Source organism: Drosophila miranda (assembly GCF_003369915.1).
Source record: "Drosophila miranda strain MSH22 chromosome Y unlocalized genomic scaffold, D.miranda_PacBio2.1 Contig_Y2_pilon, whole genome shotgun sequence".
Lineage (NCBI taxonomy): Eukaryota > Metazoa > Arthropoda > Insecta > Diptera > Drosophilidae > Drosophila > Drosophila miranda.
The window spans coordinates 7023651-7048251 of record NW_022881614.1 but is presented as its reverse complement, the minus strand read 5'-3'; the positions used below and the strand labels follow the sequence as shown (position 1 = coordinate 7048251).

At 47.7% G+C, this 24601-nt stretch overlaps 1 protein-coding gene across 1 annotated transcript in view; it reads left to right on the top strand.

The window, feature by feature from the left end:
* LOC108160355 overlaps positions 1-24601 on the top strand; it is a 65456-nt gene that overhangs the window by 7540 nt on the left and 33315 nt on the right. The window contains exon 2 of the mRNA XM_017294322.2: positions 16581-17250. Coding sequence (XP_017149811.2) covers positions 16581-17250 — 670 coding nt within the window. The remainder of the gene's footprint in view (positions 1-16580; positions 17251-24601) is intronic.

The window sequence follows — 24601 nt, the reverse complement described above, 5'->3', positions numbered from 1 at the left end:
GCAGAGAGGGAGCCGGGCGGAGAGATGGAGCATATCAATATCGCTGGCAAGCCAAACAGGTGATCGCTATCACAGCACAGTGAGTAAGCGGCGATCAGGCCGGTCATCGACAAAAGGGATTATATTTCCTAAGCAGGCCCAACGAAATGTGACCAGAGCTGGACCTGGTGCTGGAGGTGGAGCTGGTGAAGCCTCTGGAAGCGTACTCAATGCGGCGATCGTTGCTTGCTGCTCGCTGCTCGCCCGACGATCGCTGAGCTGCTTAACTAAATCCGGCTTAAGATCCAACACACGAAATTAATGTCGCTGGAAAACACAGAAAAAGTCACACATTAACAGCGGACGACGACGACGACGACGCCGATCGCCGCTGATCTGATGCCCAGGAAGTGGCGATCACCCAGCAGCGATCTCTCTCTCTTTCTTTCTTACCCTCTCGTTCTGCTACTAATGGGGAGAGGAAATGCTCAGCACTTCTTCTCCGTCTTCGTATCGGTGTGTGTGTGTTTGTGTGTGTGTGGACATCTTACAGAGGATTAGTTTGAATTTGCAGCAGAAAGTGGAATACGGGAAAATAAGCTACTTGCACATTCCCCCCTCTAAGCCACTCAGACGATCAGCTACTACGATCACTCCCCGCTCCACTGTCAATAACTAAATTGCTTCAAATTACCGACGATTTATTGGCGATCGACGGTCCACCGCTTTTCGCTACTGTGAATCAGCTAATCCACTTATCTGTCCCGTCTCTAGACTAGCCCTCTCTCTCAGACCCGTTCTGACTCTGGCTCTCCATTCCTCTCTCTCTCTCTCTCTGAAATCGCACCTCTGGTTCCATGAGGCTTCAATATGAGTATATTCATAATTTTAATCAGAACCGTAAACGAGGCACACAATTAAGTCGCCAGAAAGACGATAAATCGATCATTAACCAATTTTAATCTATACAAGGGGTGACCAGCCGCCTTTTATCCAAATCTGTTCAATAGCCGACCCCCATCACCATACCTTCTCCGTGTACATATGCACATGTGTGTACATGTACGTACATACATATATCTAAATGTGTAAATTACTGTTTGCCTTTTTATCAGAAACCTTTCGACATGATTATGGACTGGACAGACTGGAAACCCAAAGAATTACTATCCATTTAGGTTCCTAAGTTTATATCAAATGCCCCGACACTGTCGGCGGGTTAATCTAATCGCATGGGTCTCTGGGAATTATGCGCCAGTTTCGGTATCGATTTGACCGCTCCGCTCCGAAGATAACCACCAGCGGCAGGTCCAAGAACGAAATGTGCCAGAAATCGAGCCGTGGCATTCGATAAATTTACAGTGCTATCTTAATGAAGCGCCCCCGATTCAGGGACTGGGAGTGCGTCTCCGAGCAAACAGAACCTGATTGATTGGACACACAATTAACACAATCATATTATATTCTGATTTCGATTCTGAATCCCAATCCAAGTCCTATGTCCGTACGATTTCAGAAGAAGAACTTCGCATAGGGGTAGGGTAAATATCCCTCGTCCCCCAGAGATTTGTGTGGCTGACAAAGTGTTGACCAAACGTCAAATCCCCGTAGCTCATCAGCGACATTCGTGGATATGTGGGTTGAGTGCTTGACAATAACCCTAGTTACTAACACTGAAAAGGCAAATCAATTCCTGTACAAATGGAAAGCTTTACCAGGTGACCCTCACTCCTACACCGATGCCACCTATGCCTGGGTCATCGGTTGCATGTCAGACGACGATAGCCGCTTATCGGTGTCATCGTATTTTGTTCGTGGTGGTGGTCCCCACACGGCAAATGTAACCTGGCTTGGCTAAACTTTGCGTGTTAGCTAAACCTAATCCAATGCTGTCCAAAACTGCAGAGGGGCTGCTGGGGGCTTTGGCGGGTGCCAACGGTTTAGTTATGACACGCCATGTGGGCGGGGTAATGTGATGTGAATGTTAGCTAATCTGCATGTGGAGCAATCACAGAAAACACTAATTGGAAAGAGTCGGCGGGAGTCGATAGTCCCCTTCCCCCAGCAGGAAGTTGTCAACGGTCTCGGTCTCCCAGTCATTCCATCATTCACTCAATCGTTCATTCATTTATGCCCCAACCATTCAATTATTCGTTCATTCTGTCACCTTACCCGAAGAGACTCGTACAGATCATGGAAATACGCTTATGTCGGATTATCCCATAATTTATGTTTTCTGCTCCCCTGTAGAACCAAAGGGGTCAATGGACCCCTCTCGAACTAGTTCTGCGCTGTTTACCGCGCAACTAGCTACGCAACTAGTTACGCGGGAAGCGAACGCGGACCAGGTCTGCGTCGACTACAATGTACTAGTTCTGCAACTAGTTACGCGGGAAGCGAACGCGGACCAGTCGAAAAAGAACCGAAAAACGAAGCCGCCTTCGGTTTGTTTTTGAAGGCGGCAAATAACCGCAATTCCGTGGAGTTACAGTGCCCACTCTGCTAGTTTTTACCGAGCCACGACATGCAATAAGCACCGAAATGGTAAGTTAATCGTGATATTTTACTGTAGTTGCGCTCGTGGAATGAAAGAGACAAGAATTTACACAAACAAAATGCATTTGTTTTCCTCGTTTGCTTTATGCGTTGATTTTGTTCACTTCTGTACAACATCTAATCGCTGAAAGAGTCTTTTGTGTAAACATTTATTAAAAAAGTGGAAAAGAATTAATAAATAAATTAAATTAATATAAACAGGTACGTGCAAATATATATTATATATTTCAAATAAAATGATGAGCAAAAGGCATTTGCGTAGACTCCGTAAGAGTGAAAGGGAAGCTAACATTGCAAAGTTAGCGTTGTGCAGGAAAGATAACAGATAACAGCAATGAAATCGATTCTCCAGCCAGCTGGCGTTTTGAGCGGCTTAAACTTTATTTTGAGTGAGGAAATTGTTCTAGCCTATAACGTCGATGGGGTCCAAGGGAAGAAGGCCCTTAGGACCCACAAAGAATTTTTTGCAGCTTTGCTAGGTAAAATACCATTTACACTTCTAGAAATTTAAAAATTTTTCATATAAATTAAAACAAATATTAATTACAGAATGCATTCCGCCTGGCGATGAGCCCCCCGAAAACACTGTGCGGAAGGCAATGCAAAGGATGAAGAAAAGGGTGTTTAAGAAGAAGTGTCTTGCCAAAAACCAGGAGTAGGCTAAACATCATATAATTAAAAATTATTCGTTATAATGAAAGACATTGTGTTTTTATTTTTGTATTATTCCAGACTGCCGGATTGACTACTACCAATAGTCAGTTCGGAACTAGTTACTGGTAACTAGGTCAGAGCTAGCTACAGGTAATCGAAGGGTAGTCGAGTGGGGAACTAGTTGCTGGCTTTCTACTGGTAACTAGTTCGGTAGCTCCTGAGTAACTAGCTACGGGTAATCGAAGGGTAATCGAGCGGGAGTGGTTCCGCCCTAGGACATGCATGTGTTAAATTCTCCGCTGAAATACATTGCGGGTAATCGATCTGGAACCAGGGAGGGGAGAATGGTAGCTAGTGCGGCACCAGTGCGGATCTAGTTGCCTGGTACTAGAGGGTCATTACACATACATACACATACATACACATACATACAAAGACAGAGAGAGAGAGAGATCGATATGAAGAGAAAAGGAGGCCAATGACAATGAGAGAAGAGGAAGCGCTCACGGCAGGGAATAGGGAACAGGGACCAGTGAACAGGGAACCGGGAACAGGGGCAGATGACAAAACAGAAATTGTGTCATTCGATTGCAGGATCGGGAGGCACAAGAAGAATGATGAAGAAAAAGGAAGATACATGTGGAGGGGCGAAAGAGGCAGGGCAGCAGCAACCGGAAGCGTAATCGAGCTAAACGAACGCCGTCGGGGAAGTGATCAAATGTGCGTGTGTCCGTTTGGGTGTTTGTGTGTGGGTTAACCCATTGTGCCAAAGAAGAAAACAGAAAAAAAATGAGCGGGAAGCGCTAAGGAAAAACGCTATGAGGAAACTCACCCAGAGACGGACCCCGAGACAGGGCCAGGGCCAGAAAGAGTAAAAAAACCTTTCTGGCCCTGGCCAAATGGCCAAAGGCCAGGAATGAGGGGAGAACTGGAACCGGAAAAAAACGGCTAGAAGACACAGAGACAACCACCAAAGGTCCCCCCACGTGCAATTAATAAAATACGTTAAGGGAGAGGGGAGCTGTTAGAGAAAGAGAGATAGCCAGATATGGCCAGAGAGATAGAGGGAGATACGAGTACGTGTACATGTACACATGTCCTAGACAAGCCAGCAGGTCTACGTCGAAGTCGGAACAGCTGAAATGCTGATAAGAGATGCAAAAGATATGTATCTATGGGATGGGTGTACCCATTACTCGAAGAAACATAAAGTAATTTTAAAGATCTTTGAAGTTGAACAGATGGCTAAGATAGTTTTCACCCGCTTACCACCATCAGGGATGGGAATATTGAAACGACGGCCACTTTTGCTGCTTACTTAATTTCCCCGAAACACTCAAATGGCTCTCCTACCGAGCATTTCCTGTTCGAGCGGTGATTTTTTGGGGCTGCAAAAACGGTTTCTGCTTAAAAATAAAGACATATTCCGATGTTTAGAGAAGAAACCGAATCCGAGTGTCGCCAAAAATGTTCTACCGTGAGTCGCGAGAATTAGGGCTTCGGGCGTGGGGCGTGGGGCGCGTGGTGGGATTTGGTGGTGTGTGCGGGCCTGTTGAGGCGTGGTCCTCGAGAGCAAAGCCCATAAACTTACATAGTTGGGCCTGTTTAAAATGCGCTTAAAAGTTGCAACATGTGTCGCGGAGAGACAATTAGGCAATAAAATTAATTCACACCAAAAAAAGCATTAAATGCGACGCCAGACACGGTGCAGCAAGGTGCCATTTTCCACTTTCCACTTGCCGCCTGCCACTTGCTACTTGCTACTTGCCACATGCCATGTGGAGTGGTGCCACTCGGCCTGGTCATGCAACATATTCGCACGCGTAACTAGGAAATTGCAACTCCAAGCTCCAAGCAATAGGCCAACCCCTATTCCTCCTGTCCCCTCCCGTGCTAGCACATTTGGCGCGTGTTCACTGACAGTGCCCCATAGCCCATCCCCATACCCGCCCTCTCTCTTTAATTGCCTCTTTTTCGTTCGTATGTTCTATGAATCGGAGTTGGGTGGCACACGGATAGGGGACACTGGCATTTGTCTACAAATAATTAAGCCAATCAAATGGGACAAAAGTGTTGGCCTCGCCTGAAAACTGTCAGCAAATGCATAAAACCATTATTCGCAATTCCAAGAGCGAACGGCGAAAAGAAAACAGCAGGGAAATAAACAGGGAAATCCACTTCCCATGCGCCCTTCCAGAGGCGAGGCTGTGCGTTTACGAGTTCAGGAAGTTTGACGCCAGCCGCAAAAAACGATGGAAAGAATACACTGGAGAAACTCTTAGAGAACCGCACCTGAATGGGACACTAGCTCTGGCTCCACTTTCCTTTACACCTACTGTCCTTCGGAGAGCCCCGTAACAATAACCGATTAATAGGACCATTCATCCATTGGACAGAACGACTGACGGGGTTGCAGCTTCGATGGGGCCCAGGGCCACAGCACGTGCTGGATGTAAGGGCCAGAACACAGTTGGAACACGTCGAAAACGGCTTCCTGGCTTCCTGTCAGACCTCGGGTTTCACTTTCAGTAGGAGCAAGACTGCGACTGCCTGTAAGAAGTAGGCCAGGACACTGCTGTCCTCCTGCTGTTTGCAGCACGAACGAGGGTGCTGCGAGGCCACATCCGATGTGTATGCTCTGATATGATAATCTCGAAATCGAGAGCTCGCACCTCATTTGTGCCACAGAAGCAGCAGCCGCAGCCGCAGCCGTACCGGAGAGGTCTTGCTCTTAGGCTCTTCCCCCATTGAATGCCAGAGTGCTTCCTGTCGCTCGGGCAATAAAAACGGGAATACTCGTCTCGTACTTCCAAGGTGAAGCTTGGCATGTGTGTGTCCTGTCCCTGTTTCTGCCCCTGTCTAATCGTTCTCCGTGAGCCATAGAGGGGGATGTACGTCATTTGGTCTCTTATCATTAACGACTTTTGTTTTTTTATTCCCTTGTCTTTTTCTTGCGATCTGTCTGGTCGCCGCCTCATGCTCTTCTGTCTGGCACATTCAGCCCCTCATGCCATGGCCAAAAGCGAAAACAATGGAACGGCTTGTTCGGGGGAGTGGAGTGGGAGCTGGCGGAGGAAGCGACCTATCACAACTAGAGCAAACATTTTAATTGGTCCCTCATTTGGGGTGCGGGATGAGAGAGAGATGGGATCCATGTTCTTTGTGCAGGTACATCCCTGATCTAATCAAGCTTCGTTAAGGCTAACGGTGAAAGCTCATTGCCTCCCTCTCTCTCTCCTCCCACACTAGTCACTTTTAATCTCCACCTCTCCTCCATTAGACCTTTGAAGTTGTCGTCGTGTTCACATGTCCTGTTCGTTCCTCTCTATCTCTCATTTCACATCCTGTTTAGAAAACATTTTGTTTTGTCTGATGTATACTTTTTCTGTTTTTTTCCCTGTTTCTTTTTTTCTGTCTGTTTTGGTCAAAGCCACACAAATTAAGTTAACTTCCTGTCTGTCTATGGCAAATAGCAAATTAATAAGAGCGTCCGGTCAATTTGGCTTGCGGTTTTCTCCCGCTTTTCCCTTTCGCTCGTTCGCTTTCGTTTTGTTTTATGGCCGATTGTCCTGCTGTGGGTGTGACCCTGACTCTGACTCCTGCTTCGACTCGGACTCTGACTCCTTACTGCCGACTCCTGTCTCCTGACTCCTGACTCCTGTCTCGACTCTGAATCGGAATCGGACTCGCCGTCAGCTGGCTGCCTCCTTAGCCAGAGCTCTACGCTCCTTGGCGCCTGCCCTTGACACACATACTTGGCCCAGGAAGGAACCGCATCTCATCCTCTTCTTTTCCACTTGAATACTCCTCTGTGGCGGCCTCAGCTGTCCCGGCTGCTCCTCCACCCCCGATGCAGTTACATTGGGAATGCAGTTTCGCACTGCTCTCCTCTGCAATTTTTATCTAAGTAGGGCTCTCGGCTATCTCCTTTGCCGTTACCCAGACACAGTCGCAGGCCCAGTTGCAGACCGCTTCCTGTTCTTCCTTCCTTCTCTTACAATACCCCTCGGGCTGGGCTAAGGTGAGTTCTGGGTCCCTAGTTCCGTGGTTCCCTCGTTCCCGAGTCCTGTTTTCTACTGCACTTGCGCTCAGCTAAATGTCAAAGCAAACTCCTCCGACTCCGACGCAACTGCACTTACAGAAAGGACTCGCGGGTTCGGGTTTAGGTTCAGGTCCTGCTCGGCTGCCTATCCCGCACAGCTGTTCAAATGTTGTGCAATTGAAAATAAAATCTATAGGATGGAGGGATCCTTTTCCTGTGTTTTTTAAGCTTTGTTTCGCAGGATTAGAGCATCTGACGCGGCGGATCAGTCGAAGGAGTCAAGTCATTTGGAATGGCTTTCGTGTGTGGGTTACAAACGGAAATCTTGCGTCCAACTCGTTTCACTTTGTGATCTTTAAATCCATTTCCATTCTTAGGTGTCTAACGAATCATCTTCTATCCCATCTGTTTTCCTTTAAAGCATGTCCTACCATAAAAATGTATTGTATTTAATTTCGTTATATCTCTTTGCATCGCATCCAACTGTAATCGATTTAATCTGCAGACTATTGTCAGTATGCTTTCCATTCCATATCATTTTCGTCTTCCTTATATCCCAATGCTGTTTCCCTGATAATCCCAATTAAAACTCAATATCATACATATGTATGTATATAGTCCCTACCCATAGCATTTGTGGTACACATATTCTCTGGGAATCTAAAACCCGTAGAACTTTTATCAATTTAAAGCAAAGCAGACATCATTTACATATTTATTTAACGCCGTAGCCATTCCATGGCCCCGGATAAGGCTGCAGGGATGTGCATATCCACTCCCGCAGTTGCCCCTTCCCCAGTTACGCTGCGGGGATATTTCTCACATTTTTAGCTTAATTGCATTTGGCTGGCCGCACGTTTCGTCCAATGTTGCTGCGGTCGGAGAGGCAATTGTTTATCTTACGCTCGTCTGCGTCTCACGTGCAACACAACATGGAAACAACGGCAGCAAGTGGCAACAGCAACTGGTATTTTCATAGCTGTCTTTGCTAATAGACACATGCACAGACAGACGCAGACCCACAGACAGAGACAGAGAGAGAGCCCGAGAATCGCCGACGGACGTGAAGTGCATTTTGCAGCTTGCAACATTGCTGGAAAGTCAAACAAGTCAATTATGATTGCTGGCGTGTCTTATTAATTACGTCTATCAAGCGATAGGTAGCATTTAGTTCGGCATTTAGCCGGGGCATGGACAGGGAAAGGGGCAGGGAAAGGGGCAGGTGTAGGCAGGGGCAGGGATAAAAAGCTACGGGAAGGAGCTGTTCAATGTTTAATTGTGCAGTCTATGGAAGAGCTGGGCTAGGGAGCTGTAGGGAGAAGGAAACCATCGATGACATTGGCTTAAGATCCATGCATCTATATATCTGTATATCTGTGTGTAAGCCGAGAGATCGCCACTGAACAATCTAACTGATTGCTTACAAATGAATCTCAATTAGAATTAATTCAAAACATGAACCGGGTATTATTTACCCATTTGACACTCACGCATACACCCAATCGTCACACAGTGAGTGTTAGAAGTACACAGATATGAGTGCCAGCACACCACATATTGACACACATCAGAGAAAGATGTGGTGGAGGCGGCGGAGGAGGTGGAGCTGGAGTGTAGTGGAGTGGAGGCGGGATGGAATGGATCATCAAAGAGAGAGTTTCTTGAAGCAGATGGTTGGAACTCGGGATGCTTGGTAGCTGTGGCTGCTGCTCCATATCAACGGCATTAATTAATTTGGTATTCGTGATTCTACTTAACATCGATTCACCCCGACAGATTAGTGAGCGAAGCGAACGAAATGTTGAACTTTGCTTTCGAGAAATTCCTCCGATCCGAGCGATGGAGGAGCTGGAGCTGGAGCCCCTCCCTGTAGGGGTTGTGACGCAAATTGTCCAGTGGCTGTGCGATTATTTACATCTATGTATGATACAGATACGAGTATTTCAGTTAATTGAGCGCATAACTCGCACATCTCTAGAGCGGGGCCCAGTAGGAGCTCTTCTTTCGGACTCGGTTTCGGTTTTGGGGGCGCCTACGGGCTTAATTGGTGCGATTGAATTAAAATCGTTTGCTGTCACTTGATGGGATGGCAGGCCAGGAGCCGCACAAAGGATCATGTGAAACAGTTAGCAGGCAGCCAGAGGCAGGTCACACATGGACGAGTTTTCCAGCCGGGCCAGAGTAGTGGTTCTGCTGCAATCGAGGAAATTATACCGCACCGACATGTTGAACTTATAATTTTAATTTGGCATTCGGTATTCGGCACTCGGCACTCAGCACTTGAGGCTTGACGTTCGACGTTCGATGCTTGGCATTGGCAAGGGCACCTACATATGCCAGGATGTCGTTGACAAACGGCAGGGAAGTCCCATGCGGGGTTGTCACTGCAGTCACCGCTTTCCTCTACCTATCCCTCGGGGTTGCCAACTCGGAAGAATGCCCGCTGTCAGCTGTGACTCTCCCAGAGGTAAACGGTGAAATAATCAATGGTCAAGGGCTGGGGTACAAGACACACAAGACTTCACAAGACACGACTGTCAGCGCAGGTGCTTAAGTCACATATACACTATTTTTTCGGGTATTTGAATACAAAACTTGAAGAATTATAGAATAAAGATATATATCTCCTATCCCCTCCTAACTTTCCTAACATTTTTCTACTATATCTCCATACCACATCCACCTCCCACTCTCCTTGGCCTGCCCTCCTGGCCCGTGATGGATCGCTTTAAGTGGACATCAAGTGTTAAGTTAATAATTTGCCAGGTTTTCTCATCGGGGGGAAAATACTTCTTCATGCTGGTAATTGAAAGAATGGAAAATGTCAACACACTTGGCGGCCACGAGAGAGCTTTATTAATTTTTGTATTTAAAACATTTCAAGCACTCGACACCTTATCGTCTCCTCTGGCTCCGTTCTGTAGTCCGCAGACTCGCAGCCGTAGCACCAGTAGCAATGATCTCAAATTGATGACGAACGAGTAGAAATAATGAGGACGTTGCAGGGGGCCCGGAATGGGAGTGCAGGGACGAGCGATGAGCAAGGAACGCGCGCATAATCAAGGCTCGGCGACAAGACATGGCCGACCTGGTCCTCGACATCGACATCGACAACGCCATCGACAGGGACATGGACATGGGCATGGGCATGCCATTGCCAATTGGCGATTTGCCTGCTTTTGCGACGACCGCTGCTGGTTCTCCCCTTTATGATTATTGTTATTATTGAGTGTATGCCTCTGCAATTCAGGGCAAAGTCATCATTAATGCGTTGAGGCGATGCGATGCGACGGGATGCGAGGCGACTCAACTGGAGTCGAGTCGAGTGCAGCAGGCATTACCGAAAAAACCATCCACCACCACCACCATCAGAAGCTGGAGCAGTCAAATAAAATGAAATGAAATATAATTAAATGTCGCTGATGCTCATGAGCATGCCCCCAGTCCAAGTCCATTTCGCCCCACCCTTTTCCGCCCCCACAAAGGACGAAAATCTGTTGCATCCTCAATATTGCACATTCGAGAAAACTAAAAACGCAGAATCATAGATAATGACCATATCTATCAGATTGCTGAATCTGGATCAGATCAGATCATTTTTATAGCCAAAAGGAACAAATCAATTTGCACTGGCTACGCAGCCCCCGACGTCACGCTCAGACTGATTTTCTGTCTCTCTCGCACGCACTCCTTGTCGTGTCGTTTAATATTAGCGGCGTCTGCCGGAGGAGAGCCATACTGACTTAGTATCGAGTATAACTGTAGAGTTGCGGTGTACGCAGCAACTCACAACGTTCCCCCTCGTTTTTAATTATTTTGCACGTTGCAGCGATGTTCGCCATCGTTTGAGTTTCAGTCGGAGTTGGAGTTTGAGATGTAGTTGGCCATGTCTCTGTCTCTTTCCGAGACCAGTCCTTGTTGGCTTGTCAGGTTTTGCCTTTCGTCACTTCGATATTGAAACACTTAATCACAATTTCGTTAAGGATACAAGGCATGCATGGCACAGGCACAGGAGACAGGAGACAGAAGACAGTAATGGCAAAAGTCAAGAATATTCCAAAAATCTCATACAAATTACGAAGAGCAAATGCGAAGCAGACATATACAGAGACAGACACAAAGAAACACGAAAATGATATTTCTACGCGCCGAATTCCAAATGATCGCAAACCCCTCTCCATACGGCGGGGTACGATACACCAGTGCCCAGTGACATCACTGGGGAATTTGACGAACACGGAGACTAGAGACCAGAGACCGGAGACGATGTGATGACGATGACGCTGACGATGATCGCCTCCCGCTGACGATGATAATTAATTACAGGGGCCGGGTCCAGCCCTGTTGAAAGACCATAAAAACGCTGCCAAACACCAATCATACGTTAAGAAAAAAAAACCCCAGCATTGGCCAATGGAAATGGTAATGTCTTTGCGGGAGCTGCGACCAGGTCGAGGCTGGCTTCTCCCGATAAGCAAAAAAGAAGAAAAATCTCGAACAAGACAGAGACAACTCGGAAATAATCCCAGACAGAGTGGAATGTCAATGCCGGTCTGGTCTGCTGTGCTCTGGTCTGGTCGGGGCTCTTGGTTACTCTGCTCTCTGTCCGTGAAGCGATTAAGATCGCATGCCAAAGATCGCTGCTCAACTGATCAACACTTAAAGAATGTTTTAGGGCACACAAACTGACAGAGAACATGACAGAGAACAAGGCCTGTCTGTGACAGGCGACTGTAGGAGATCACATTGTGGAACCAAGAGAAGACGCGATTAGCTTATCCTTTGCTGTGCCATGCCCCAAGACAAGCCTCAGGATCTGGGCTAACACTGATTTGATTCTCACCGATCCAATCCGTTCGACGATCCGTCTGGCAGTTGATCAGTCATTCCCATCACGCAGCACTCGCGAGGCAAAAACAATTAATGCCTGCGACTGGAATCAAATGATATTTTACCAAGGACAAGACAGCGCCATGGTGCCAGGCGCAAGAACGATTTATAGCCCAAATGGAATGTGCCATACATCAGCCTCAGCAAAAGCCAAAGGATCACAGATACTCCGTCGCACAAAAACAATTTGAGCAGGCAGGAGGACAGGAGGAGCACAGAAGGAGCACTAACAGAGGCAGTAGCTGCTGTCGATCATTAAAACACATTAAAAATCCAGTAGCCCCGAAAGTCCCGAAAGAAACTGCCAGTTTTTGGTCGGCCAGTCGCTTTTGGGGCCCAAACTAATTTCATATTTTTCATGCAATTGATGAAATTCCATCGAGCCCCCAAAAAGAGCCTTTCTGGGCTCTGCAGCGGCTGTGGCAGTGGCAGTGGCAGTGGCTGCTGTGTGCATCTGTATCTGTGTCGCAATCAGAATCTCAGTCTGTCCGTCCATTCAGAACAGCAGTCCGTCTGTCCATTGGTCTGTCCTCTCGCTTGATGTTCGGGGACTACCTGTTGCGACTTGTTATTAGGCGACGTATTGACGACAAGCAAACTTCAACCCGAAACGTCAGCTCATCATATCATCGATTGATGCGCATCGCAACTGCCCCGACTCCTCTGCCTTGCTTTTTTGGGAGGCCTGTGCATATTTCGGGACTGACTTTTGGAAACAGAAGCTCTTGTTCTGGAATTTCGAACTGAAAAAATACTGAGCAGAGAAGGGAAACACCGAAGGATGTGCTCCAATGCAGGGCCGCCTGGCCTCTAATTTCGCTCCCAGATTCGAGAGGGGCTTCGGGAGACCATCTTCTGCAGGGTCCGCTCCACACCCTTCTCTTCTCTTGTGTGAGGTGGTAATATTTGTGAGTGATTTATTTTATTGAACCATAAAAATGTAAATTTTCCGCGAGACAAAAGACAAAGTTAATCGTTGTCAATTATGGCCTTTGACAGGTTAATATTAAAATCTACGAGTCTATGGGGAGGGGACCTTGATTGGCAGCATTCAGGGAGGATGATCGGATGCGCTGGCGGGTCTGAGAGCGATCCGACTTGATTAATGTACTGATCGATATTAAAATTCAGCCGGGGAATGGTAAAATGTGATTGGGGATGGATTAATTGAAGGTTATTTTGCTCGCGAGATATCGGAAGTTCTGCCACGACAGAGAAAGATCAGTCAACGAGAGATCTCTAGTGGAGAGGTTCTAAAACGAGGGGGAACGTTGTGAGTTGCTGCGGACACCGCAACTCTACGGTTATACCCGATACTAAGTCAGTATGGCTCTCCTTCGGCAGACGCCGCTAATATTAAACGACACGACAAAGAGTGCGTGCGAGAGAGACAGAAAATCAGTCTGAGGGTGACGGGGAGGAAGGGGGTGGGGCGAAATTTTGAGATACACGTTTTATAGTAAGATCTAACAGAAGTGCGGATACCAAATTTGGTTACTCTAGCCTTAATAGTCTCTGAGATTTGTGAATATCCCCAGATTTTCGTCCTTTGCGGGGGCGGAAGGGGGTGTGGCGAAATTTTGAAACAAACTCGTCTCGGTCTGATATATTAGGAGTGTGGATACCAAATTTGGTTGCTCTAGCTTTTATAGTCTCTGAGATCTAGGCGCTAAGGTTTATTTTAAGCAGAGCCGCTTATGCTACGTGTGTGTTAGAGAGAGACAGGGCGAGAAAAAATGAAATTGTTTTCTTGATGCTGGCTATAATAATAATACGATCCAATTCAGATTCCGCAGTCTTAAAGATATGGTCATTCTCTACAATTCTACGTTTTTGGTTTTCTCATATCTTTAAAATTGTGGATGCCACAGATTTTCGTCCTTTGTGGGGGCGGAAGTGGGTGGGGCGAAGTTTTGAAATATTTTTGTAGCAGTGACATTTTGCAGAAGTCTGGATCCAAAACATCGTTGCTCTAGCTCTTATAGTCTTTGAGCACTAGGCGCTGAAGGGGACGGACAGACGGACGGACGGACAGACGGACAGACGGACAGACAGACAGACAGACAGGGCTCAATCGACTCGGCTATTGATGCTGATCAAGAATATATATACTTTATGGGGTCGGAAACGATTCCTTCTGGACGTTACACACATCCACTTTTACCACAAATCTAATATACCCCAATACTCATTTTGAGTATCGGGTATAAAAACTTGAAAGAAGACCCACTTCTGTTTCCTCTCTCTCTCTCTGGATGATGACTCATTCAGGAGAGAAGACTTCGCAGCATGATTGCTGGAACTCAGGTTCTATAGAGGATCATCTTCTCCTGCCATTAATGCCAGTCATTTTGTGTCAGAATCTGATATGTTTGATTGTTTCAGAATTCGCGGCCGCCGGCCATTCAGTTTCCGGCCGAAGTGAGCGCCGTCCTCCCCCTAGGGCGGAATGCGGAAACGGGCAGGGTGCCCCCTGGATGGGGGCTGTGGTGAGCAGAGGGGAGTACCTCTATTAACATAATCACAACACGAGTCGCTCGTTCGCCGATCGTTCTATTCGTGCAGCAACCAAAAATTACGGCAAGTACGCGCGCGACGAAAGGGTGGAGAAGGGGGGACGGGGCTAAAGAGGCACAGGGGCAGATCATTTTTTCGGAATGGGCGATCAATTAAAATTTTGATCGAATTTTCGTCAATTTTTTGACATGTGGCCGGGAACAGAAGCCGGCCCGGACCAGCCTGGTCCAGCCCGATCTGGTCCCGTCCGTCGCTGTAGAGAGACAGGGAGAAGGCGAGATCAATGTAAGCTGAAATTGTCGGACGGCGGCCTTAGGCGATGCTTGGCTCTGTCTGCGGGTCCATCTCCATCGTGTCTCTCCTCTGTTCGTTTCGCCTTCGTCAGCGACAGTGGCTGTGGTGAATGAAATTGATTAAAGCGTAAATGAATTTTTGCAGGCCTAAATCGTTGCTGATAGTCGCCAGAGGTTGGTGGAGGGGGCTGGTCCCGGCCTGGCGATGATTATAACATAAGATCGATTGCTGCTTGTCGCTGATCGCTAACTCGATGCGGCTCCTGTGGAAAGCAGAGAGACGCCGCTGCCACATCTACCCCATCCGAAACGACTTCTTGCCCCGCCACTGCCACCGAGTGTAGGCAGCCTTTATTTTCTGAACATGTTTTCGGGCTCAGGATCTTTCTTCCCTCTGGTTTTTGTCCATGGTTTGCCCTCATTTGACAAACTAGCCAGCGGCGCAGCTCTCGATCTTAGGCTCTACCTTCGGCACCGATTTAAGTCTATCCGCACGATCAGCGCCAAAACCAAAAAGCAAAACCAAAGCAAATGCCAATGCCATAATTTTTTGTGTCCAACAACAGGAAAAAGTCTTGAGAGGGAATAAAGATTCCTTTGGATTCGGCTGGAATTCCATGCGTGCTCAGCCAGCATAAACGGTAAAAACGGTAGCCCCAGCGAGACGCTATAATTATTGGGGCCAATCGGATGATGTATGGATGAGATGGATGCGGATGAAGGGAGCAGCACCCGAAAGGTAGATCTCTTCAGGCAGGAGCTGCTTCAAAGGTGTCTGATCGAAAATATCCTTCCAAGGTTTCGATATCCAGTTCCACTAAAAGTAAAAATAGAATAAGAGTTCTGGTTGATAGTGTCCTATACTCGTATTTTGTGTGTTTAAAGTGCTAAGATTAGCATCTATCAGACGATGGATTGCCAGATTTCACAATTAACTTACTATATAATTATTCAAAATGTAAACATCTAGGGAGCTGCCAGTTCGTAGCGCATGCGAGTATGTACCATTGGAGTCGATCCAATCTTATTGGAAATGCCATCGCCAATTTCGCTTCGGGTCGCCTTTGGGTCTTCTGTGGCGGGGGTCCATCAATTGCTGCTTGGCATTGGCAGGCGGAGTGGGAATGTGTATTGTTAAAGATTTTTCAGCTGGACTGGAGAAGAGAGCCACATTAATTTAGTTACGCTTCGACAACGATCTCGAGTCGGAGTCGGAGATCTCCGTCCGCATCATTAAAGACAATTTCGTGATTCGCCACGATTTGTGCAGCAAATTACTTGCTAAATTATAGAAAGCAAACACACACAGCAGACCTCCACACGCACATCTGGGACTGGGTCCCCTTTTGGCTCACAAATCAATAGAAATCAACGCCTGTCAGGGCTCGGACTGCGACTGAAACTGAATCCGAGACTGAATCTTAGATTTTGTCCGATTCAGAGTCCGAGTCCGAGGCCTTGGCCCTTGGCCATTGGCCATTGTTGACTTAATCAATAAAGCGAATTTGGGTTGTTTTCTATTTCGAGACCGAAGAATGGAGGGATTGACGAATGGAGACCGAAGTGGAGATTTCACTCGAGCATTTAGCTAAGTAAACAAGCGACAAATACGAGTACTCGCATCACTCCCCTATTCTCTTCTCTTTCAGAGTCAGGCCTTGGCTTTGACGCGGGCAGCCAATGCGGTCGCCGTTGTGGCCGCCGCCAATGCCAAGTCCCCTTCGGCCTCTGTCTCCGCCGCCGCCAGTCTCGTGGACATGGCCGTTAAGAAGGAGTACTCGCTCTCGCCTCCTCACAGCGTGGTGGGCGTGCCCGGCGAGGAGGTGACTGTCATGCAGCATAGACGCAGCTCGTTGCAGGGCGTACAGGAGAAGCTCACTCAGCTGCAGATGCAACACCACCAGCAGCAACAGCAGCAGCAGCAGCAACATCATCATCACCAGCTCCAGCAGCAACAGCTCCAACAGCAGCAGCATCAGCAGGGCGGAGGCGTGACAGGGGAAGGGGGTGGCCGTCGCTCCGCCGAGGGCAGTCCCTCTACCATCCATCCCGCCCAGCAGCAGCAACTGCAGCACCAGCAGCACGTGCACAATTCCGATGGCAATGCCCTGTCCTCGTCCACGGCATCATCTAGTCAGAATGCCACCCCAAAGAGTGAGAGGAGGGATCGCAAGAGGGAGCAGCGCGTGGAGCGGGGCAGCATCTCGTGTCTGCCTCCAGCCGCCCTGGGCATGACCGTGGGCGTACAACAGGCCCAGCAGCAAGCGGAGAAGCTACTCAGCCATCCGCGACGGGACTTTGACATCAGCAAAGTAAATCGTGAGTAAAGGAGCTTTCCAATTACTTCAATTTAATCAATAAATCACTCACTGGCCCAGGGGGCGTCCAGTCATCCCGGAGTCCATAGGGAGCAGAAGGGGGAGGCAGCAGCATAAATGCAGGAATTTACTTTACTTCTCCTCATAATCCGGAGCGTTGCCTGATTATTTGCATAGAAATTAGTCAAAGGCTGGGTCCCAAGCAGAGGGAAACTTTAATCACGTCAGCAGCAGATGGAAATTGTAAATAGAGATAGAAATGAAATTCATTTCGCATCCACGTAGCCTGCCTAATCCATGGCAAGTTCATTTGACTTGCTCGGCGGGCATTTAGCACGTATCCTTCAGATATCGCACACACACTATCACACACATGGCAGACACGAACGGACGTTTGAAGCCCATACACATGGCCGCTCTCCTTTGAGCTATGGCAATGGTAATCTTGTTTGGTTCATCAATAGTTTAACCAGGGACAAAAGTAAACCTGTGTCCATATCGATGTGTCCCATGCAGTTGTCGCTATGCAGATGCTTATGCAAGGCAAGTATCTCCCAGATAGAAATAGCAATAGCAACTATGAAGCCTTCTGTATACCAACACAGCATGCGAGTGCCCACACGAACGAACCACTCTTACTCCCCACTTCCCCATTAAATCGACGATGCTCAATCCCATTAAACAGAAGACACACAACACTCCTATATGCATCGAAATCCCCTGGATTAAGCATATGAAGCATTCATAACGTTTATATTCTCTCTCTATCTCTCTCCCTCTGTGTGTGGGTAAGTGAGCGAGTGTGTGTGCGTGTCTATCTCTCTCTCTCTGTTTGTATCTCTGTCTATGGCTATGGATACGTATACGAGCATGTGTGCATGCAAACATTTCCTACTGTCCTGGAGAGGTGTGGGTCGGAGGTCTCTCTGCTGGGGCATTAAATGAATCGCACACACACTTGTGGAGCTTTTGTGGGTGAGGTGGTGTGTGCGATCTGGAGGAAGTTCTTTTCCATGGCTCAGTTCTTTGGTTCTGTTTGCCGTGGCTCCGTATATTTATAGTTCCAACTCGGGCACTCGTGACGTATACATAACGTGCGGCTGTCCTCTGCTCCTTTTGTGCAACTATGAGGAGCAGTGTGCGAGGGTTTGTGTGGGAGTACACGTGCACCGTATGCGTTCAACAGGTGGCACTCAACTTGGTTGATGTTTGGGTCAATTTATGGCTTCTGCCTCACTTAATTTTAAAAGAAACACAACAATTGATGGTTTGCATTCCGCAGAAAAAGGGTGGAAAGGGGGTGACGTGACACAGGCGATAAATGTCAGTAAAAACGCTGCTCCAATCGATTGTTGTCATTATTACAGCTCTCTGCTGCGCTTAAATGTTAATATTTTAAGCCAAAGCCTCCCTGCCTGACATCATTTTCTATGCCACTTCCACATCCACATGGCGCACAGCTAAAATTCAGACTTAAGCTTAACCCTCTCACCGCCCACCCACTGCAAAAGGGGAGTCGAGCATGCCCCGTTCAGTTAGTTCGGTGCGTTGGATTTTATTTTTGTTGTGAATTTGTGAATGTCTCCCTCTCGTTGTGAGTGGGTTCGTGTGTGTGTGCGTGTGTGTTTGTGCGTATCTATGTAATGTGCTTTGTAGCATATTTTGAGGATTTGCACAACAAAACGCTGCAGTGCGTGGGGTGGGGTGGGATGGGAAGGCGGTATACAATGAGATGGAGATTGAATGGCTGCAGAATTGGGTTTATGGATTGGGCGGTGGGTCCTCGGTTTGGGGTTTGGGTTGGGGGAATGGTTTCTGCCATCATTTGCTATTGTCGTTGCTGTTATTATTGTCATTTAACATGGCCATTTGCAACAGATGCACAATGGCATGCATGTGTATCTGTGTGTTTGTGTGTATTAGTTCATATGTAAATCTGCTGTGTCGCTCGCTGCACTGTGTTTGGTTTATACTACGATTGTGTCTGTATTTCTATCTGTATCTGCATCTGCATCTATATCTGTGGGTCTTTTTTATCTGAGTGTGTGTGCGTGTTCATGGCGCCTAAGCTGCTCAGCGACGCAACACGATATTTATCTAGCCTCACCTCCCCACCTCCGCCATTCTGTCCACCATTTTTGTTGGCAATTTTTATGTTCCTGCATTTGATTCCGGTTCCAATTCTGATTCCGATTCTGAAGCTGTTGCTATTTCGGTCTCGCTTCGATTTATGCAGAGTTTAGTATGCAAAATTTTCATACGTTAGCCTTAATAAATCCCCAAGCGGCTGCACTTGTCAATATGCAGGCTGCCCCCATATCCCCCTATACCCCTCTCTAGCCACCGCCTGTATTCCCTCCTCTGGCAGTTTCCAGTTGGCACCTATTAGCTTATGCACACTGACACACACACGTATCGGCCCTGTCTCTGGGCCTGTTTTTGCGTCTGTGTCAGACTCTGTCGCGCTCTGCAATTGAAAATCACTTCGCCTTAGTTAACGACACGTTTGTGGATCAACGCGTTCGAATGAGGCCTGTATGCCTGTACTGCTGCCATACAGCCGCGGCTGCAGCCTCTGCCTCAGCCACAGCCTCAGCCTCTCAGGGCCCATCGGCTTCTGTCCCTGGCTATTGAATCATTGTTGTTTGGTCAAAGCTTTCGTTTTGGTCACTGAAAGTAGAGCAGAGCAGTAGCCAGTGCATGTGCCATAAGCCATTGGCCATGGCACCCATTCGGACATAAGCACACGCTCAAGGATTCAAAAAATGTGCATCCCCTGCGATCCGACATTATGCAGATGTCAATGGGGACAGTGCTAGAGGGCGCCGCGCCAACCGAGCTGAAGGATTGTATAATAAGAGGATAGGGGCACGGGCAAGGGCAGGGGCAAGGGCAGGGGCAGGAGCTTGCCACCCAAAGTATCTCTGATAAGCCGTGATGGACGCAGTAACTTTTCAAGGCTCCACTCACTCAACACTTTGCCACAGCAAGAGAAGGGGGTAGAGTTTTTGGTAATCAAGCGACACAAAAGCATTGCACTGCTCCTGCTGAAGGATAAGAGATAGAGAGACAGAGAGGCAGCGGAGAGTATAGCTCGGCTTAACAGGTGCACTCGTACTCGTACTCGAACTCTGAGTCCTCTGGGGACTGGCTTACTCTTGGACTGATAGATATCGCCAAGCGGCCCCCTGTCTGGATGAGGTTGGTTGTGTGGGCTGCGAGGTGGCAGCTTAAGTGTTAAGCGTTATGCAGAGTGTCCAGTCCAGTCCTACACTCACTCTGCGACACTCATTGAATACTGGATTAAGCCCAGTCCAGTCCATCTGCAACTGCATACACATGCTGCCCACCCAACCCCAGTCCCAGTCCCAGCCTAAGCTCAGGTCCAACATATGGGTGGCACAGACACCATGGTGCCGGACTCAGATATGGATACAGACGGGATACAAATTCGAATAAATGACAAGAGCAAGAAGATACAACAGTTTCGAAAATTTGGCATTATAAGAAGAGGCAGCAGCAGCAGCAAGAGAAAAGGAGAGTTCCGTTCCCGCCACATTTCACAAACAAGAGCGGCACCAGGCCAGGACATCCCCAGGAGCTAAAGCAGATGCTGCAGATGATGCTGATTGAGTTAAGCCAAAATCAAGTGCACTGAAAGAAAATGCACCTAAATTATAAAAATTCGTTCTATTCAACCATTTTTACTATTGTTCCGCTATTAAGTGTTTCAAAAAGTGTATCATTAGTCAGGAAAACTGTCAAAGAATTTACAACGTTTCTTAGCGGCTTTTAAGTTTCGGAACTACTGGGTATATTCTCGGAGTGAATGAGAAATTGGCGGCTGGCTGGTCACCAGGTTGTATGGTCCACTCCATTTCCATTTCGAACATTTTATTCCATTGATGCTACGCACTGAATCCGGGTCCTGGAGATGGGGAGTGTGAAGCGTGGGGACCTACAAATTTGATGGATTTACGTGTTTGCAATACGGACAATTCGAACATGAATCTGCCACAACTGGAGATGATATATGGTATGCGTATCCTCCTTCTGCCCCTACCGTTATGGATAACTGCTTGCGGCCACGTCCTTTGGGCACCTTCTGCGTAAGTAGCACCAACAGATTGGACTCGACTCGACTAGATTTGACTCTCCTGTGAGGAGCTTAGGGCCTCTGGGATGTGGTCTGTTTTGTTGGGCATCGACTGAAGTACATATAATCAAATAAATACTACTTCCGCCAGACACATTCCGTATCCTTGTGCTGTGCCCGAGTGATTATTAACACAGAAACTACATCAACAATAAATCAGTTACGTGAACTATCCAAAATGCAGTAGCATTATGTAGATACAGCCACACTCCTTCAATCCGATAATGCATATTATAGGTTCAAGCACTTTCCACTTTCAGAAGCTGCAGCTGATGCGAAGAGGCTGATTGGTATAGTTCGGTAGAACACGGAAAGACGCTTCTAAGGGATGGGTTAGCTGGGACTTTTTAATAGAACAATACAATAGTAGCTCCTAGTTTACCTAGTATTACTCTGGCCTTTAATCTCTCCATATTCCCAGAATATTCAATGTTTTCCTTCAAGTCTTTTTCCACATTACTCTCACACCGAAACCTTTTCAACGTAGAATGGGCATTGGGGGATAAAAGTGGAATCTCAAAGCTCGCTGCGAAGTCGAATACGAATGCAACTGGGCTTCGGCCTGGTCCTGGACTTGGGTCTGGGTCTGGGCACAGGAGCGTTTATAATCCACAACTTATCCCCGACCTAAGCCTCAGCCCGGTGAACATTTTGCCGACAACCGACAACCGAGACCGGCTCAACCCAAAAGGGGTAGAGAATAGAGCCCTCTCCTTCTTGCTTTCTACCTCTCTGTCTCTCTCTGCCTCTGCTTCACCCCCTTGATGGTGGCTGTCTGACTCTGCTGCCTGCTTTGCATGCGAATTTGGCGCCAAAAACTTTCGAGTCTGGTCCCGAGTTCAAGTTCAGGTTCGGGTTCGTATTGCTTGAGCAGCGGCACAGAGGGCACGACATTATTTGGGAATCCTTTATCCCTTTATCTGGCTTTAGCCCTAATCCCATCAGACACAAATGAAGAGAAGTTTCACGTTTCGAGTTGCTCTCCTACTCCTGCTCAACCCACTTCTCCTGCCGCTGCTGCTGCTGCTGCTGCTCCTGCTGGCTGTGCTCCTTCTGCGTTGGCTGTTTCCTTAAGCTTTTGTTTTTGTTCCTGTTTTCGCTGCTGCTTTTGAAGTGCTTTGGCAATGCCAGAGACGTTGGGATTAGGCCGCCAGCTAATGCCTCTGTATGCGTGCGTATCTGTGTTTGTGTGCTTCTGTCTATGTGTGTGTGTGCCAATGAAGCATAAAACATATGCCCGAGAATGCAACGCAGTCCAGAGGCTGTGTGCCCTGAGGGTGTGTTGCGCATTCAGAACGGTATCCCAAGACGCCGCACTTGTGGTCGCAGGAATGATTCCCATCCATCTGCTGGCAAGAGAAGCCGCAGGAATCAGGGCACAGCGAACCCTGGGGACTACGGACCAGGACACCAGAGGTGCCTTAAGGCAGCGCACAATCCTGCAATGGCAAGATTCGTGGGATAACAGCAGCAAAGGGCGATGGACCCATAGGCTAATCCCAGACCTGAAGAGTTGGCTGAACCGTAGCCATGGACAAGTGTAGTATCACCTGACACAACTGCTGACAGGACACGGTTGCTTTAAAGCCTACCTGCATAGGTTTAAGCACGAGGACGACCCCTTCTGCGTGGTCTGCGCAGGGGTCATCGAAGACGCAGAGCACTGCTTCTTCGAATGTCCAAGATTTCGGCAAGAACGAGAGGAACTAAGCAACAAGCTTGGAAGAATGCCAGCGGTGTCAAACCTGGCAGAATGCCTGCTGGAGTCGGAATGAAACTGGGCCTCGATTAGATTCATGGCCGTAACTATGGCTACCAAACTGCGTCGCGAAGAAAGAGCACGCAATGCAAGGAGAAAAAGGATAAAGGAGATTATTAAGAGAAGAGCCCTACGGGCATCTCCCCCCGGCGAAGTAATATCTCGCGACAGTACCGCCGGGATCCGGGATAGGTGTGGTTGGTTTTAGAGCGGTTAGAGTCCCTCACTTCGGCTTCGGCTGAGTCGGCATGAAGCTTTCCTGTAGTCACACAACAAAAAAAAAAAAAAAAAAAAAAAAAAAAAAAAAAACACGTACACACGCACACATGGATACGCCCCACACATAGATGTACGCCCATAGGCACTGTCCAATGCCAAATCATATTCCCCTCAATGGGGTCTCTGCTTTTCCCAAAAATGATCCCCTCCCCTCACATCGGCATCTCTATCTTGCTGGCCAGCAAACGGGTCGGGTCGGTTCGAGTCGAGCATATTTTCGCAATAAAGTAGATCCCGCATTAATCCCAACGATTTTGTGCTCCGGGCATTGCGTGTGCTTTATGTGTCACTACGTTCGTGTCGCTCTCTCTGTGTGTGTGTGCCAACTGTGCTTGTGTCTGTGTTAATCCTTAAACCGGCAGAGCTAAAGCTGCCCGCGTCGACGTCAGCGACTCTGCCAACTGCAGCCGAAACGAGGTGGAACGTTGTGAGTTGCTGCGGACACCGCAACTCTACAGTTATCCCCGATACTAAGTCAGTATGGCTCTCTCCGGCAGACGCCGCTAATATTGAACGACACGACAAAGAGTGCGTGCGAGAGAGACAGAAAATCAGTCTGAGCGTGACGTCGGGGGCTGCGTAGCCACTGCAAATTGATTTGTTCCTTTTGGCTACAAAAATGATCCGATCTGATCCAGATTCAGCAATCTGATAGATATGGTCATTATCTATGATTCTGCGTTTTTAGTTTTCTCGAATCTGCAATATTGTGGATGCAACAGATTTTCGTTCTTTGTGGGGGCGGAAGGGGGTGGGGCGAAATTCTGAGATATACGTTTTATAGTGAGATCTAACAGAAGTGCGGATACCAAATTTGGTTACTCTAGCCTTAATAGTCTCTGAGATTTGTGGATGCCCCAGATTTTCGTCCTTTGCGGGGGCGGAAGGGGGTGTGGCGAAATTTGGACACAAAACGGTCAAGGTCCGATATCACAGGAGTGTGGATACCAAATTTGGTTGCTCTGGCTCTTATAGGTTCTGAGATCCTTGAACTCATATTTTGCAATTGGCAAAACCGACCATGAAACCTGTGTGTTAGAGAGAGACAGAGCGAGAAAGAATGAAATTGTTTTCTTGATTCTGGCTATAATAATTATACGATCTGGTTGAGATTTTACACTCTAGAACATATAGTCCATCCTCTACGATTCTGCGTTT